Below are 18,817 nucleotides of genomic sequence, written 5' to 3'. Positions count from 1 at the left end.
CACAGGTCAGACAGAATATGTGTGTCCCTGTGGCGCCCCCTAGCGGTCCTAAAAGGTCTCCCCTTCTTCTCCAACTCTCTATTGTCATTGGTTCAAAATGTCACCGTCGCTGTCTTGACCAATGGCACCGGCTTGACTTCTTTTTCACAAAGCTTGTTTTGCATGGACGCTCCTCCCTTTTCGTTACCGTCACACACACACGCACACGCACACACACACACACACCCCAACCCCCTGTGATTGTGCGGCCGCTCCACGGTTTGCACCGGACAAACGGCGTGTTTCTCGAGGCGTTATGCTCTAAATAAAAAAACAAACCGACATATTCTGGAGCAGCGGACGCGCCGATGGAGACGCGTCGGTGCATGAAGAAGGTGACTGAATCTGCAGCTTTTGCAATATTAATTGTAATATAAATTCGGTTTGTAGTTGGCTGATGGCGGCAACTCTCTCTGTGCAATCTGTACTGGTCTCTGCTACATTGCTCTGTGTTAACATTCTGCTTTTCCTCCCTTAATAATCCAGACGCAGTTGGCCTCTCCGCGGCGTTTCGAACTATGATCGGCGGTAAACAGGCAGAGGAACACGGAGAGAGAAATCTGACTCAACATAATCCATCTGGACATCAGGGGGAGAGATGAGGACCATGATGGCTTCGATGAAAGCAGCATTATTCGTGTTTTTGCACGGGGGTGAGTCCATCCGTGTTGTACCTGTTCGCTGTCTGGCACATGGAGATGCGTTTGCACAATTGTTGCCAACCGCAATATTCATCTGATTCATTTCTAACCATGCAATCTGCAGTTTTTTAGTTAATATGCATGATGTGCAATCTGTGGGGCAGTTATCAGAATCTTTAAAAATCATTTTTACTATTCAGATGCTGAAATAACTGATGAAATAGTCCATTTAGTAAGAAAAGTCACTCACTGGATGTACAGGTGGTTATTTTTTTGGCATCCAGGAAGTCATAATAACAAATATTTGCATATAAGAACTCTGAAATTTACATTATTTATTTACATATTTGTGAAAATCATAGGTAGTTTCTATTTATTCATGTATTTTATTCCTCTTAATGGTCCAGCTGTGGTCATCTTTATGCTTTTACTACTGGTTTTATGCAGTTGTATTTGCATGTTTAATGTACATAATCTAACCAATCACATCTGAGACACATAAAAGTTAAAAGTAGCTTTTAGGGTTGAAGCAAGACACACAAGCCAATAATGCAGAATTAGATGAGGACAATAAAGCACACGGCTGCTTTTAAACATTTTTTCCATTTGTCTTTATTTTAACTTTAAACTTTTGAACTTACATTTTACAATTTGAGGTAGCAGTTTGGACAGAGAGGGAGAGATAATGCATGTGGTTGATGGTTTTTATCCCCCTGATCATAGTATTGACAATTAATAATAATGGTAATAATAATAAACCAGGCTTCTTTGGGGCAGGATTGCATTATTCAGAGGTCTGTGGTCCAACATGCATCTCTTTGTGGGTTCCTGATTAGAAATTGAGGCGCCCCCCCCCCCGTTGCACCGGGTCTAATCCAGACAGTGACGAGCCGTGGTGTCCCCCAGCCCTATCAGTCCCAGCCCAATGTTAATTAGGACTTGATCCGCTTAAGCCTCCCACTAGTCTCCCATGTCATTATCTATGGGCGTGTTTTTATTGGGGCCGTGGCTCTGCCTGTGAGAAAGCTCCAGTTGTGTTTTCAGGACTCACACACACCCAGGCTGAGAGCGTCACTCATCTAGTATTTCTAGTTGTTCTGGTAGTTATCGGTTGTAGGGCGTGTTGGTCGATGGTGGCGATCCATTGTTCGTTGTCAGTTTAGTGGGCGTGTGTTTGTCATGGTGGGATACTCGCATCTCATTTGCATTTACAAATGAGTTTATTTCTTCAGCTTTTGGCACCGCATCAAGACTGAAAATATTTCGTATTAAACCAAAATTGAATTGAAATTGCACCAAGCCCCGGTGTTGCTCCCCAGAATATGGAAGTTTATCTAGTAGATCAGCTCTCTGACCTTGTGCTGGTGGTCACATTAATTGTTAAATGCTAATAGATAGATAGATAGATAGATAGATAGATAAATAGTTTATTAATCCCGAGGGAAATTCAAGTATTTAAAAGTATTTAATAATTTTATGACTACAGCAATGTTAGTTTTTGTAAGCCATTCGAGTCTTTTTGCTTTGAATTTGTTCTATATTTTTAGTGCCTACAGTCTTCTTAGATTTAAAATTAGAATTTATAACAAACAATTCTATCATTTTAACATTTCATCCAGCTGTGACATTTGAATTTGCTTATTTTGTTAAAACAAACCTCCGAAATATTCAGTTTACTGACCAGTGTGATAAATAGCATTAAATCTTCCCATATAAGAAACTGTAATTTAATTATCTGGCAGTTTATTTCCTATTATTAACTCCCTAACAAATCAATGGAGCTGCAGGTATTTTCAGTGTCTCTTGTCATATGGTTGGCTAAAACGACACCGGAAAAAAATGTAATGTTGCAGAAAACATTTATTTACAATCTACCTTTCTTATCAGCCTCTTTGTATATTTAAAATGTTAAGGACTGTTTGAGTCGTTTGGTATAACAAAAATACTGGACTTTTCTTATGAAAATCTGAAGTCAACTGTGTAAATGTCATTTTGGATTTTGCTTCTTTTAAAGAGGAAGCTCTGTACTTCCAATATGTCTCTAAATGACGCAGAGCTGACATTTATCACCGTTTTAAACTCTGACCCTTTTACAGAGTCAATATGGACATGTGAGTATTTTTGACAACTACCCTAAATCTGAGAGAATACTGTAGTCGTGGAACAAGAAGTTTCAGTGCCTGTGGCTGGAGGACAGTTTCAGTAATTAAATCCTCCAGGTTGATCTGAGCCCGTCACTATTTCAGAGAGATTTTAGGGGAAGTTTGTGTGACGAAACCAGACACTAGCTGACGGTGAAATAGTGATGCTGGGACCTGGAAGCTGGCTGCTCTCACCCTTTAGGCTCTCGGAACATTTTTTATCATGAACAGAACACTGAATATCTGCCAGACTTCCATTAAACAGTGAGACAGCGGAGATAGAGCTCATTTGAGTTTTCCCTTTTGGCTTGACTAAAGTGTTTTCACTCCATTCCTGTGTGATTTGCAGTGCAGAGATATCAGGTTTAGCTCATTTCATTACTATGTGCTCTGTGGCCTTTGGCTTTGACTGCGTTTGCACTGTGAAACTGTATTTGTGTATCTTAACAGCAACATCTTTTTCAAAATGTAACAACGCTGTAGCTCGCATTAATACACCGAGGTCACTGAACTGCTGCTCTAATTGATATGTCTGATTGATTGACTGATGAGAAATAGGTTTTTAGGTTTCATTTTCCAAGAAAAAGTTCAATGCATGACCTAGTTTCATCTTCTGAGTTGCTTATCTCGCTGCTTTGTTGGGACAGATAAGCGACGTCTCATCTTTCAGTTTTAGCCTGTTGAGCAGTATAAGCGAGGCTTTAAGACTTTTTTTTTTGTTATTTCACACCTTTTATAGACAAAATCATCAGCCATGGAGTGAGTGTGCCCACTAATTGTAAGGTTGGTAGCTCAGTCTCTGGCCCCTCAATGTGCTGAAGTGTCCTTGGGCAAACGCTGAACCCTAGGTCATTCCTGATGGCAGGTGTCAGGAAAATTCTTCAGTGGAGTCCTGACTTCTCCAAATTAATACTCAGACTCGTCTCTCAAGTCAAAGCAAAGTTTTACTTGCGCAAGGAATGACTTGAACAGAGCAGAGTCTGAACGAGTGACTGGCAATACATGGAAGCAATTTAGTTTTTAAGCAGGCACATAAACAGCCACTTCCAACCGACTGCTTGCAGGACCAGCTTGTTATATTTTCATGGTCAGAGTCAAATCATGGAAATTTACTGGGTACATTGGGTTGTACAGTAGTTTGAAATCGTAAAGAGTATTTAATCATAACATCATTATAATTTTCTAACAGCAGGTGAGCACCGTACATAGCAGCTCTGCCGCCATTAGTCTGAAAGTGGTGGACACACTTTGTGGAACGTATCATTTACTTGCTGTGAGACGGCAGTTCATCTTGTATTTTAGTGAGCTGTACCTTTAAATACTGCCCCCAACAAAAATAATTACAGCATTAGATTACTGACACGATTGCATCTCATTCATTGAACACGTCATTGTATCCTGTGAAAGCTGACCCAGAGCCCCAGCCCTAGTGTTTTTTCCTCCACAGCTATTTAATGCATCGATTCCCTGTTAGCCAGTCATCAGCTCCGGATATTGATCGGTCAGTCCATGTACTAAACATGCTGCGAGGCAAGACTGTCACTCACAGAAATTGACATTGTTGCTGTTTCCATGCTTTCCCCATCGGCACATCTTTCACGTTCTTGCTGCCTCTGCTTATTTTTCTTTTTTTCCAGTGCTCCAGTATGCTCTGTGCCGCGACGTAACCCTTCCCACTGGACCCCTATTCCGTGTGGCCGGATTCCCCCTCTCCCTTCCCTGCAGTGTATCAGGATACGAAGGCCCACGCACGCAGGACTTTGAGTGGTTCCTGTACAGGGATGACGCTGGTGGAAGACAGATGGGAGTGGTGTCCACCAGAGACAAGGGCTTCCCATACGCCCCGTTCCAGGCCCGGGTGAGGAATGGGGAGGTGAGAGTGGAGAGAGACTCAGGAGACAAGGTCAGACTAATGATCCAGAGGCTCCGGGGTGAAGACCAGGGAAAGTATGAGTGCTACACACCCAGCACGGACAGCACCTACCAGGGGAACTACAGCGAGACGGTCATTGTCAAAGGTAAGATGTGAGTTTAAGTTCTCTAAGTATATAAAGGATTGGATGATATATTCAGTATACTGATTGTCAGTAGAAGATTGTCTAGTCCGCACTGATGGTGTAAAATTGTACAGAGGCCACAAATATATAGTTTAAAAAAATTTAAAACCCAGAATAATTTGTTTAAGTGGCTGGACACTGTAGTTTTTAGCAAACATACTTCAACATGAGATGTTCTTCATGTGTTAGATTTAATTTTAATCATGAATTTGGTGCACTAGTAAATATTAACAGCAGCAATAATGCTTGGGCAACGAATACAGAGGAATAAAACACATCATACTCTTAAGTCTGATGAATTCATTGATAGATTCTTATTTTTTCATTGGATTTTATTGACAGTAAAATACAGAACATCACCAGACTTGTGCATAAAACCAAAAAAGAGAGACTCAAAATCAGTTTTAGCCAAATATTTATGCAGCAAATAGATCATATAAATAGCAAAAAATACTATGTAAACATAATAAAGTTAACAAAAAAACACAAAGAGAGTAATCAGGGATCAGTGACACAAACTATAAAAGCCAAAATTTTATACGTGTATATAAATTCTTATTATAAAGAGGTCAAATGAATGAATATAATTGGCCACTTCTGAGGCACTGTTGATAGTGTGAAGCATCTTGAGTACAACTGCAACATTTGGCTTTAAGGGTTTTATAGAAATCCTGTAAATATTCTAAAAGTAAAATATTGTAAAATGATTGTTTTGGTATTCGTACGGCAAACCTTGGATCAACAATTACTGTCAGAAGTCTTTAAATGATACCCAGCCCTTGTTGCAGCCAGATGATAATCATAGTTTAGCAGTAATGTATGAAAAACAAGCAAACTGCTGCATTCATGTTCCATGATGGTATTCACCATAAGAGGGGATTGAGTACACAACCCTACACTACATCAACCAGACGGATGGCATGTTTCATTGATTAATTGTTGTACGTGTTCAACTTGGTACACGGCAACATTCCTCATTCTAAACTATTATTTATACTCTCCGTCTGGAGTTTGCTCTCTGCCTTTTCCTTTCTGTTTCTCCCTATGAACTTGATACTTGTACACTGAGATCCTTCTGCTCAAGCTGTCCAAAATATTTAGGCAACTGTACATCATCCATATGGTTACCAGTTCTGTTTCTGTTAATCATCTGCTTTGTTTGAGACATAGTTTATGTTTGAAGGATGCTGGCTGTTGGATTTGCAGCTGAGTATTGTCATAGCCTGCTAATCCCCTCTCCCTTTGGCGTCAGCCAGAGGTGGTAAAAGGCTTGGACTCTCTCTCAGCAGCGTCATTTTATTATTTGCTTTAGTGTTCTAAACATATACATCTTAACAGCACACAGGACAGAGAAATTGAATTTGGCATATTTTTTCCTGCCATCTGTCTCCTGTAGCGGCTCACTCTAATATAATTGTCTGTCTCTGTGTACAGTGATCCCTGACACGCTCCAGATCAGCTACTCCCGCGCCCTCACCGGCCAGCCCATGCCAGAGGGGGCTGAACTGACTCTGACCTGCTCCGCTAGCATCCAATCGGAGCAGCTCACCCATCTGTCCATCACGTTTGGGAAGCGTGGCGGTGGAGACGGGTCGGCGAGCGGAGCAGGAGGGGAAGTCAGCACCGTTAGAGAGATTATCTCCATCGACAAGCTGCTGGGGGTCGTCCCCGGACGTTTCTACAAGAAGCGCTACGATGATGGAGAGATCACGCTGGAGAAGAGGAACGGAGAGGGCGGGCAGGGTGTGTACGTGATGAGGATGAGGGCGGTGCAGCCGGACGACACCGGCTCCTACTTCTGCGAGGCCTCTCAGTGGATTCTGGATCCTGATCGATCGTGGCAGAAGATTGCACAGAGGACGCTGGATATTGGCAACCTGACTGTTCAGCAGCTAGGTCAGTGTAACTTAGAAACTGTGGCAAAGCTGTGACAAGCACATTGTACAGTGGCTCATTGCATTCGAACACAACGCACACTGGTAGATGACGATATTAGAAATACAACCTTCAGCACGTAATATAGTTCTGAAATAGTCAGCCTCACTGGTTAAAGACGATATAGAATAAATGAAGCAATCAGTCTGAGACAGGAACAAACATCAGAGGTTTGGTTTCTACTTGTCAGTTCAAGGCTCTGTATTGTTTCTCTGATGTTGCCAAGGAAGCTGTTGGCCTGGACTTGTAGATCCATTGAGTAAATTGGACTCCATCCAGATTTCAGCTTCTGGATGTTTGTGTTACTTAACTACTTAACTGAATGCCTGGCTTACTGGCTGGCCAGTTTTCTGACTAGATGGATGGCGCCTGATTAAATAACTGAGTGCACATTTACATTCAACTTGTTGCCTTGTTTGTTAGCTGCTTGCACACGGCAAGTGTTGCAGTTTCTGTCTGATTGGCTGTTTGGGTATCTGGGTGTTGCATGTTTAGCTGTTTCCTCTCTGGAGCTAAAGGCTGTTTTCATTCTTTGCCAGTTATTTATTGTAAAAAAAAAAAAATCCCATCTCATCATCATCGAAATGCGCTGTTTGCTGTAAAATCCAATCATTTTCAATCTGCCATATTTCACGACCAAGAAAAGCTGCCAAATCTGGCATTTGACAACTTTTTCTGTCAGAATTTCCATTTATTTTTCCTTTTTTGTTGCACTTTGGCTTACCAGTTCATTTTCTGTCAGTCAGGACTTCACCTGTCAGACTACCTGACTGTAAGCTAAATGCTCAGCCCTCCTGTTTATTATCCAGCTGGATTTAAAAGGTTAATAGCAGGCTGGCTGGGCAGCTACATAACCGCCTGTTGCCTTGATGCTCTCCTCAATTTAAATTTCAAAGCATCTGTGCAGGTCTAAAGGGTTAAGTAATCTTTTCTCCTACCTCGGCCTTTTGTAGCTTGCAAAGGGAACCGTGATCATACTGTCTGACTGATGTGTCCATTCCAGCACTGCTGTGCTTAGCCATCCTCAAAGACTTGTTTAATCTAGCAGAATGAGAAGGGCTCTCGGTGTAGACAGCATATTCAATATATTTGCTCAGAGGACTCCGCTGTGAATATATTACTGCCTCTTCACCTTTAAATTTTATTGTGAAGTTTATATTCCAATTAAGCTTTAAACTCTGAGTTGGTTTTAAATAATCAATCAGCATTGTGACATCTTTAATAAATGTGCTGCTGATGAGAGGTACAGAGCTAAAAACTGTATGATCTTATTTTTTTTCTTGAGAACCAAAACTAAAGCTGAAGTGGAAGCTGTGGAGCTCATCAGTGCATGTATTGTCTCTTTACAGACGCTCACTGACAAGTACTATTTAGTTCTATGTTTTCTGGCCTGTCGTCTGACTAATGCAACGGTCTGACGCGTCTCCTTTTGTTTAAATACATAATGTGTCTATTATCAAGAAGCATCTGTGTTTAGAGTGTTGTGGTTAGATGAGGCTGTGCGTACACAATGGACTCTGACTTCTATAGTCCATTATATACATGTAATAAATAATATTAATGTATCTTTGAATTATACAGGGTTAATAAGACCATCTTACATTTAAGTTGCACAAACTCACTTGTGCTGAATTTGTGTAATTTGTGAATTACTTACAAAATCAATGTATTTGCACTGTAAGCTTGTAGACTGCGGTGATGTTTATGCATGCAGTATAATTGTGCTGTCAGTTCACGGCCCTTCATCATTTCTCTGCTGTTGAGTACATTAGGAAAACTAGAGTATAATAAATATGATAATTATTTCTTACAGCATGTGGATATTATATATGTAGTAGATTCAAGTGCAATACATCGATGCAATACATCTGTTTACTCTACTTCAGTTCATTTTCTGTTCATCTTTCTAGTTTTTAGTGTTAGTATACAGTCACTTTACACACTAAACAGACTTGACACACTGTGACACTTCAAGCAAACACTTTTAGAAACTTACATTTTGCACTTATTATATTATATTATTTGTTATTTCTATTTTACTACTAACCTATGTGTAATTGTGTATATTCCACTAACCTTTGTTTATTGTTTATTGTACCCTGGTGAAATAAATTTCTCCAGGATGAATAAAGTAGATCTTATCTTATCTTATCTTATCTTATCTTATCTTATCTTATCTTATCTTATATGTGTATCTATACACTACCGTTCACTGCTGTTTGGGGTCATCCAGGCAATTTCATGTTTTCTATGAAAACTCTACACTTTTATTCATGTGCTAACATAACTGCACAAGGGTTTTCTAATCATCAATTAGCCTTTCAACACCATTAGCTAACACAATGTAGCACTAGAACACAGGAGTGATGGTTGCTGGAAATGTTCCTCTGTACCTCTATGGAGATATTCCATTAAAAATCAGCTGTTTCCAGCTAGAATAGTCATTTACCACATTAACAATGTCTAGTGGTATTTCTGATTAATTTAATATTATCTTCATTGGAAAAAACTGCTTTTCTTTCAAAAATAATGACATTTTTAAGTGACCCCAACCTACCCTATGTAGAAATTCCATTAAAAATCAGCTGTTTCCAACTAGTATAGTCATTTAGTATTTATAGTCATTGATGCTGTATGCAATGGATACTAAAGATTTTTGTCTAATGCGATTTATTCAGAAGCCTGAATCTGAAACACAGATTAAAGAAAAGTCTGCTGCTTTATGTAGCAAAATTATTTTTTTCTTACTTTCATCGTTAATCATTACACTATCCCTCAGATTTATTTGACTGATCTGAAAAACCCATTAGTGCACAATATAGAAAATAATCCCATTCTAATCACTGCTCTGATATAATGTTCCATTTTGTTTTATACTATTAGAGTTGTGCTTGCTTGAGTTTTGCTTCCTGCTTAAAGTTCCAATCCATTTTGGAGTGCAATGAACCAGAGAAACCACTCTTCCCTTTCTAGCCGCAGAAATGGTATCTGACTTCCTGTAAAGATGTTCACTGTCACACTCTAAGTGCTTGTTTGCGGCCTCTCCCAGACGAATTTCTGGTGGTTAACCTTTTATTGCGCTCTCTTCCTCTCTCCAGCCGAGTCTCTGAGTGTAGCATCTTCGCCCAAAGGTGAGGTGACCCTGCAGGTTGGTTCTCCTCTCATCCTGACCTGTGAGGTGCTCGGGCTGCCGTCTGAAGTGAAGTCAGGCCTGCTGGTTCAGTGGATGAAAAGGGGATCTGTCAGCAGCGATGTAGTGGGGAGCGGAGGAGTGGAGGTGCAGGAATTCTCCTTGGTTTGTTGTGTGTTGTCACTCATGGTCTTTTCTTGAATATAGTGGGACGAGACAAAGATGAAAGGTTTAACTTACTCATTAACTGATAGTGAAAATCAGCTGAAATGACAGATAAGATGTGAAATATCTTGTGCTAGAATGCTGGAGGTATAGTTTTGTAAAAATGCCAAACATGTGCTGACGCGCTGTGTTTTACGTGAAGGTCGAGGTTGCCCGGATGAGCCCAGATGGCATCGTGAGCTGGGGCGACGACCTCAGCAGAGCGAGCGGAGGGTCGATGGAGAAGGTGGCCGAGGGGAGGTACTCTCTGAAGCTCTTCTCAGCCCGGCCCTCTGACTCAGGGCTGTATCGGTGCGTGGTGAGCGTGTATGCTGGACGGAGAAATCCTGGCCTGTCCATGCCTGCAACACTCACCCAGAAGTCCGAGGGAGTCACTGTCAACCTGAAGACCAAAGGTGAGATTCAGAGGCTTCAGCTGTGTCATCTGCCTTGGATTGAGATGATGGCTGCTAACGCACCAGATCTAAACATACTGGCACTGGAAGGAAATCCTGCTGATTTGACCATTAAAGTTTATTCCTGACCTTTGAAGCAGGAGTTAATAGATGCTCATCATCACACAAAAATGTGCATAAGGTTACGAGGCCCAGCAGCCTACATGAGATTGTCGTAAAAAAAAAAGCTGAGCTCTTCGCAGGTAGTCCGTTCGTCCCCCTCCAGGATTAATCCAAAAATGGATTAATCCTGGAAGCCTCTTAATGTAGCGCTTTTTTCTTTATGAAAGTAACACTGGTGATTCTCTGGCCAATGAGAATTCGGTCACTACAGCCCTAAAATGTACATAAAATAGTGAAAGCACAAAGCTAAAGGGAAGCATAATCCAAACACAAACCTGGGGTTTGCAGACAAAGTGCTTCACACAAGGATTATAAACATTTATTTGTAATAAATCACAAATGAAAATTAAAAAGTAGATCAAAATGTATTTAGTTCAGGGTGTGTCGAATTCAAATAATAGTTTTTTGTTTTTGCACATTGTGGAAAATGCCTGTATCTTGAAATTGAACACCTAAAATTGACAAAACTGTATGGAAAATGTTGGTATAATGAAAATCTCCTGAAAATAGTTGTGTATGATATGATTTTACAGCAGTTTTAACCACACTAGCGATGGTGTTGTAAGGACTGCAGTGTCCACCACTTTGGAGCTGATGAAAAAGCGATATATATATATCATAGTGATCATGTGAAATTCTCATCCTGGATTACCACTGTTTGGTGCCAGTTTGTCTGGATTGATTGTCATCAGTTTGTAATAACTTTAATGATCCGCTGATTTTAATCTGATGCCATTTAATCTAAATTTAAATTCACGTAAAGCGTTCAACTCAAAGAGCCCTTGTGCCCAAGTTTAGTCTCACTGACACTCGAAGTGTTGTTCTTTCTGCTGTTGATTACATTGACTGTTCAGGAACTTTTGTATTGTTTTGGTCTGACAAATGATTTACAGTTTTGGGTGTATTGAGAGTCTTGGTGGCCTGGAGGTCTGGGACAGGAGCCATTTGGCTACAGTGTGCTTGAACTCTGGAACAGTACAGCCAAATTTCTGTTCCAGCTTGACTGATATGCCTCCAACGTTCTAATAAATTTTCTAAAATATTCAAGACTCTCCTCAACATCTTAAATAGATTCATGTTGACGTGTTTTACTTTGTATATTATGAACAATGCTTTTGCTGAAATCAAAAATTTATAAGCTTGTGTGGTTTTCTTCAGTTGTTGTCCCCTTGGGCAGACTTCAAAATCTTGGTTATTTCATTGTTTTAACATTTGAGACGTCTGTTTTACCACAGATGAAAATCATTTCTGTAACTGTCACGTGTTTAGTTTACCCTCTTTAAACTGTGTTTTAAATGCTCATTCCTTTCTGCAGATGTTTTGGTTTCTGCTGTGGCTCAGCTCCCTCCTGGTCCTCTGCTGAAAAGAGGCAGCACCGTCACCTTAATCTGCAACGCCACCATGACGACCACAGGCCCCGCCCAGGCTCAGGTGGACTTCCTGCGGTGGCCAATCCCTGAACAGGTTGTCAAGAAGGCGTCTGATGTCGCTCCACTCGACCCACCTGTTGTAGTAGAACGTACACTGATAGCCACTCTGAAGTACAACGGCATAGTAAACATCTACACCAATGGCAACAAGATCAGCATCGACCGCCTGTCAGCTGTCACCTACAGACTGAGGGTCCACACGGCTACCATGGAGGACCAGGGCATGTACGCATGCAGAGCTGAGGCGTGGGGGCAGGACCCACATGGAGGCTGGTACAACACAGGGGCCAAAGCAGAGTCCAATGCAGTGACTGTTTACCTGTATGCCAGAGGTAAGAGTCTCCTAGTGGATTTGTTTTCTGTAGTAATCACAGGCAGAGTGGATAAATGTGAAGAGCTACCTTATTTACTAAGGTGTTTATCTGGGGAGGTTTTCTGCCAAGGCCATGATTCTCCTCTTTGCACAGTCTCTCACATGTGGAAGCTGCATCATTCTGGCCACTCAGCAGCTTCACCGGTGCTATTGGAGGGTAATGGGGCAAGTCCTGCTCCCAAGATTGATTGGGGTTGTTTAAGGATCGAACTGACGAATCAATCGGGGGATCAAACTGGCAACCTCTGGTGCCAAGTTGGAGGATAGCCCGTATAAATTTAAAGCATTTATTCTTAACCTTGAATGGTGACTGCACCTTTTTTGTCGATTGATTCCACCCCAGATCATTTTCCTGCCCTTCGTAGCAAACAACAGAGCAAGGTTCTCTGTTGGTACAAGTTAAATGTATAAATTTGCACTTGATCTCACTTGTTACTGCCCCAAGTATCTGATTAGTGGACAGCAGCAGTTTATTTCTGTGGGATTAGTTGCAGTCCCTCAAACCTTGCTTATGCGTTTATCACTTAAAATTTTTCTAGTATTCTGAAGGATTAAAGCATATCTACGGTGAAGCTAGTGTGGCCATGAACAGAGAGCTTGTTGTGTTGCCAGGGGCATTCCAACAAGAAGAGATTATACTCTAATCTTCCCACATGTGTATCTGCTGCTGGGTGAAATGATCTTTACTAGATCTTGGGTGCATTTGTATTGTTGGGCATTCTGTCCACATACAGATACGATCGAAATATAATGTGATTTAAAATTAGTCAAAAACAAGCCAGTGATGTTTTTAAAACTGTGAACATGATCATTTTAGTTTGCCACTGGTTGTTAGTGAGTTGTTGACCTTTTTGCAGTTTCACAGAACATGCTGTGGATCCTGGATTGAGACTAAATGTACTCAGTTTTCTGCACTATTTAATTGAATCACCAAAGCAAACTGTCAGCGACAGTCTGTGAACTTAGTGGACATCAATGGTCATCAGTGATTTTTATCTACATTTTTTCCCTTTCATTTTTTGTTTGTTTTAATTTAGTATTTACACTACCATTCAAAAGTTTGGGGTCACCCAGGAAATTTCATGTTTTCCATGAAAACTCACATTTTTATTCATGTGCTAACATAACTGCACAAGGGTTTTCTAATCATCAATGAGCCTTTCAACACCATTAGCTAACACAATGTAGCATTAGAACACAGGAGTGATGGTTGCTGGAAATGTTCCTCTGTACCTCTATGGAGATATTCCATTAAAAATCAGCCGTTTCCAGCTAGAACAGTCATTTACCACATTAACAATGTCTACACTGTATTTCTGATTAATGTTATCTTCACTGGAAAAAAACTGCTTTTCTTTCAAAAATAATGGCATTTCTAAGTGACCTCAAACTTTTGAACCATAGTGTAGTTCTCCAAAATTTGATTAATCAAAGCATATAAATTAATAATAATCAAGATAATGATACATTTTATTTATAGGCGCCTTTCAAAACACCCAAGGACACTGTACAAAGTAAACAAAGTTAAAGCACATTCACATTAACAATATAAAACTATGGTGCATATCCATGAAAAAAATTCAACTCAGCCTGCTGTATTTTCTCCATTTAATCCACTGAACCTCAAAACCCACCAGCGGGTTTGAAAGATAGGTTGTCTTTTTTTTTTCAATTACAAAATTACAACATTTATCAGAGCCACAAACTGAAAAAACAGAAAGAACCATCAGGTTTTCAGCCCTTGAAATACTCAACTGTTAGGTGCTTCTTTTGTTGGAAAACTAATCTAAGCCTAAATATGTTAGAATCACTGTTTTCTACATGTCTCTTTTTTTAAAATTGAAAAAAGTAAACTACAATTCTGTGCTTCACAGTGCAGCCATGAAGCCATTAGCTGTGATTCACAATCACAAAATAAAAACTCAGGGTCTTTTCAGCTGAACTGCAGGCTGTGTTTACACAGAGCAGATAGGAGACAAGTATGGAGACACAATAAGAATAATCTAAGTAATAAAATATCTATAGTACGTGGAGCTGACGTTTTTTCAACATTGGTAACACCTGTGGACACTTGGAAAAATGTTAAACACGTTGAGTCCGGATTTTGTTCAATATCTGTAAAATAAACTTTAGTTTTTTCATGATTTATAACATTACGACTTTCTCTCTACTTCTATCCATCATTGTGCTCTTTCCATAAAGATGCAGGACTTTATGTTGCACAGAAAGTTATTCAAAGTAATTTTCAGTAGCTCTGCAGTCTAAACAAAAATGTTGCTTTATGTTACTGAATTGTTCTTTTTATCTTCCTCTTCCTCTCAGCCGCTGATCTGCTCCTCATCCCTCTGGTGATCGGAGTCTCGTCCGCCTTGTTTGTCGGCATTGTCATCATCGCCACGGTGACCTGCTGCTTCATGAAGCGGCTGGCGAGGCAGCGTGCTCACCAGAAGTAAACGTCCGCTGTGGCCTGCTGTCTGGAATCCGATTGTTCATGAAGTGGCACGAAGAGGTGATGCACACATCATAATGGATAAAACATGGCCCACAAAATAACTTCACAAAATGAAGTATAAGATGACTCTGTCACCTTGATAGTTGATTGTCTGTGTTTTGACCTTCCCGTTTAACGATCAATGCCAAAAAAAAGTCGGTTTTGTATTCTCGTATTTTTATATCCAAACCTCCTTTGGACACAGCATATTTTTGTGATTGCTGCATTGTGCACCAATAGACATAGTCGCATGGATTTTTGAGGCCACCATCCCGCCGTTCCTCTCCACGCTTTAAGTGGGAAAAGACGCTTTCTTTGGTTCCTGTTTCCATCTTAGTCTAAACCACATTTTTAGTGAACTCTTTCTCCCAGCTTATTATCGTTTCAACTGAAAAGGGGTCAGAATCCACAGACAAACACGGTTAAAGTAAAGAGGGCACTGCAGGTTTGTGTTAGGTCTCCTAAATATGAGGAATCTGATCGTAAAAGTGTTGTTTCTAAAGAACCCACTGCCCTCTGAGAAGTCATGGCTTGATTTTTACAATGTGATGCTACAAAGACGGTTTATATGATGCTGGATATGTAGGTCATCCTGCTTCGACTAATGGTGCAAGTTTCCCACAAACAAAGAACATTCTGTGTTTTTACAAGTTGTTGATAGTGTTCCTTCCTCAGACTGCATGTTTTTTTTCCCTTTATAATACAAAAACCAACTATGTCTAAATGTACGTGCATGGTTAAGGCACTGCCACTGACAGTCACATGAATGCTGATGGGAGCAGTTCAGCCTCCAGAAACTTACTATGAGCAGGGACGTTCCACCGCCTGCAGTCCAGCACCGCTCTGCATGTAAACAATGTCTCAGTCTGTTACTTAATAAGGAAGCCGCTGGCAGGGGACTTTCTGATACAGACCAATCGAGTACGATTCCCAATTTCAATGCATTCCTCGCCTGTGATGCTTCAGGCTGTAGAGTTTTCTATACAGATTTATAGATTTGACAGAGAAAGTGGAAGAGAAACCCAATATGCACTGAGGTGAAATATGTAAATACTCTATGGAGTTTAGCTGTTTATTTTCTTAATGTAGATACAAGTGTGCTGTAGCACCGTGTTTCTTTGGCGATCACCTGTGTTTAACATTCTGCAGCAGTCTGTTCTGCTCTTCTGAAGCACTTGGACAAAAAAACGGGACTGAGACCAAAGCCCCTTGGTATCCTTTTACTTGATTTTCTTCCAGCTGAAAAGTCATTTCTTTGCTTTTTTTCTTTCTTATTTTGTGGGGATTTATCGTTGCTAAGCTCTTGTCGAGTGACTGTGATAGAAAAAAACAGTACTGTGAAAAAGAAATTCCCTGTTTGTTACACTGCCTAACAGGAAAGCTGTTGTGTTGTTTCATGCCGTTCAGGATTCTTGTCCCCGAGGTGAGAATTTCCTGAGGAGTGCAGTCATTTGACCAGACAGTTTAGTGGAGCCTCGCTATCGTCGTCGTCGTCATCATAGTTATCATGTGGTTTCAGGCCACACATTTCTGCTGCCAAGACTTATTATGTCTATAGCTCCCACTGCTGGCCCGCAGCAATCTGTTGGACAGATTTACTGTGTCTGCGCACTTAAAATGGGTGAAATCCATCCTCCTCTTCCTGTTGAAAGCAACACTTAAGAAAAGTTTGGTCGTGCAAGCGGGCCCACATTGTGCGATCATTTCAGGTTTGATACATGTTCGCAGAAAGCAGGAGGAAGGCAAAATTTGTCGTTATCCCGCTCGTCACTCTCTCATTGAAGCGATCTCAGCTCACTTTTCGGACTCGTCTAAATTTGTTTGCACTGAGCTGTACTTTACTGTCTCAGTTTATCTTTACTCTCTGCCTGTCTGTGTTGGAGTCGCTCCAAAGCTCCTCCCTAACCTGTGCTCCCTAAACCCTGATTATAAATGTTGTTCATGAACATTAGGGAATAAAATCACAGCTCTGCTTGCTTCCCGAGCCACTTTGTTCCAGATCAACTACTCAAAGCTGATTTATTCCCCCACATACCCACCTACCGCACGATTACGCTCGTGCACACATACATGGATGCAAGCAGCAGCAGCAGCAGCAGCAGCAGCAGCAGTAGGACGGTGCTGGCTGGTGTTTTACATGGAAGTGAATATCTGCGTGTTCATCTCTAATCCCTGTTTATGGCTGCAGTGTGTCCTGCTGCCCTTCCCCCACCCCCCTGTGTGTTACAGCAGAAATGTGGCTCACACTCGATTCATTTCAATCTCTTTTCCCAGAGAATTACTGCCAGCTGTAGACAGTGTTGCACATAGTGTGCAGAGTATGAGAACTGCTGTCGAAGTCGTGTTTTTGTTGAAGATGTATTAAACCCTTTCATGGAGGCGTTACGTTCTGTTTGGATTGTTCACTCATGCTTTAATACCACTGTTCCCGAATGCATCTTACTGCCATGTGAAACATAAAGACAGGTTATTGCTCAGTTTGTTTCTTACGGTGCTTTGGCAAACCTGCCAGTTGATAAAACCAATAAACCACTCTGGATTTCTAATGTCACTTCACCTATTTTATTCCTTTTATTTTCTGCTGCTTTGATAAAAGTCTTTTCAGCAGAAAACCCTGGAAACGTTCATTATCGGAGGCCTCTGGAGACATCTGAGGTATTGCAGGACATTCTGCGGGGAGGAAAATAATCCAATCTGTCTGACAAAGTGCTCATGAGCCAGTTGAGCATATTTTCCATCCACAGAACGAAAAACCAAAAGATTTCTTGTGGTCGCTGCAGTTTCCGTGTTTGAAGCAGGAAAGCAGAGGCTTATATTTCAGCTCAAGTTTCTGTGAGCCTTTTGTGATGCAGTCAACTTTGTTTTACGTTTTACATTTGTTTGACAAAAGCTAGATTTTTATTGATAAGTCAGAATATTGATTTAAACTGTCATGAAGCACTGCAAGAAAGAAAGAACAAAGAAGCTAAAAATAAACTGCAATAATAACTTCTTGATATTCATGTGTGAATAGGTCACGACCCTACAGATAATTATTACCTGACTTACACTACCAGTCAAAAATTTGGATACACCCTCTCATTTAATGGTTTTTCTTTATTTTCATGACTATTTACATGGTAGATTCTCACTGAAAGCATCAAAACTATGAATGAACACATATGGAATTATGTAGTAAGCAAAAAAGTGGGAAATAAGTCAATATATTTATATTCATTTTTTAGATTCTTCAAAATAAACACCCTTTTCTGTGATTACTGTTTTGCACAATCTTGGTCTTCTCTCAGTGAGCTTCATGAGGTAGTCACCTGAAATGATTTTCACTTCACAGGTGTTCCTTGTCAAAGTTTATTGGTGGAATTTCTTTCCTTCTTAATGGGTTTGGGACCATCAGTTGTGTTGTGCAGAAGTCAGGTTGGTACACAGTTGACAGCCCTATTTGACAACTGTTAGAATCCATATTATGGCAAGAACCAATCAGCTAAGTAAAGAGAAACAACAGTTCATCATTACTTTAAGAACTGAAGGTCAGTCAGTCAGTCAGAAAAATGCAAAAACTTTGAATGTATCCCCAAGTGCAGTCGTAAAAACCATCAAGCGCTACGACAAAACTGGCTCATATGAGGACTGGCCCGGGAAAGGAAGACCAAGAGTCTCCTCTGCTGCCGAGGATAAGTTCATCCAAGTCACCAGACTCAGAAATTGCAAGTTAACAGCACCTTGGATTAAATGCCACACAGAGTTCTAGTAGCAGACAATCTCTACATCAACTGTTCAGAGGAGACTGACAAAATCAGG

The 18,817-nt window shown here is 40.6% G+C and overlaps 1 protein-coding gene across 2 annotated transcripts; it reads left to right on the top strand.

Annotated features, from left to right (window-relative positions):
- Positions 1–204: 204 nt before the first annotated feature.
- On the top strand, positions 205–17,570 carry igsf8 (immunoglobulin superfamily, member 8). Of its 2 annotated transcripts, none has more exons than XM_035958535.2 (8): positions 205–374; positions 526–692; positions 4,459–4,839; positions 6,313–6,774; positions 9,912–10,108; positions 10,311–10,563; positions 12,041–12,487; positions 14,851–17,570. In XM_035958535.2, exons 2-8 carry the CDS (start codon positions 638–640, stop codon positions 14,979–14,981), a joined length of 1,926 nt encoding a protein of 641 aa, XP_035814428.2. In that variant the 5' UTR covers positions 205–374; positions 526–637; the 3' UTR covers positions 14,982–17,570. The 2 variants fall into 2 exon arrangements, with proteins under 2 accessions (XP_035814428.2, XP_023148797.2); XM_023293029.3 differs by having other exon boundaries at positions 206–374; positions 9,912–10,090.
- The last annotated feature ends 1,247 nt before the right edge of the window (positions 17,571–18,817 follow it).

The sequence above is a fragment of the Amphiprion ocellaris genome, chromosome 5, assembly GCF_022539595.1.
Source record: "Amphiprion ocellaris isolate individual 3 ecotype Okinawa chromosome 5, ASM2253959v1, whole genome shotgun sequence".
Lineage (NCBI taxonomy): Eukaryota > Metazoa > Chordata > Actinopteri > Pomacentridae > Amphiprion > Amphiprion ocellaris.
This window is presented reverse-complemented; position numbering and strand designations above follow the sequence as displayed.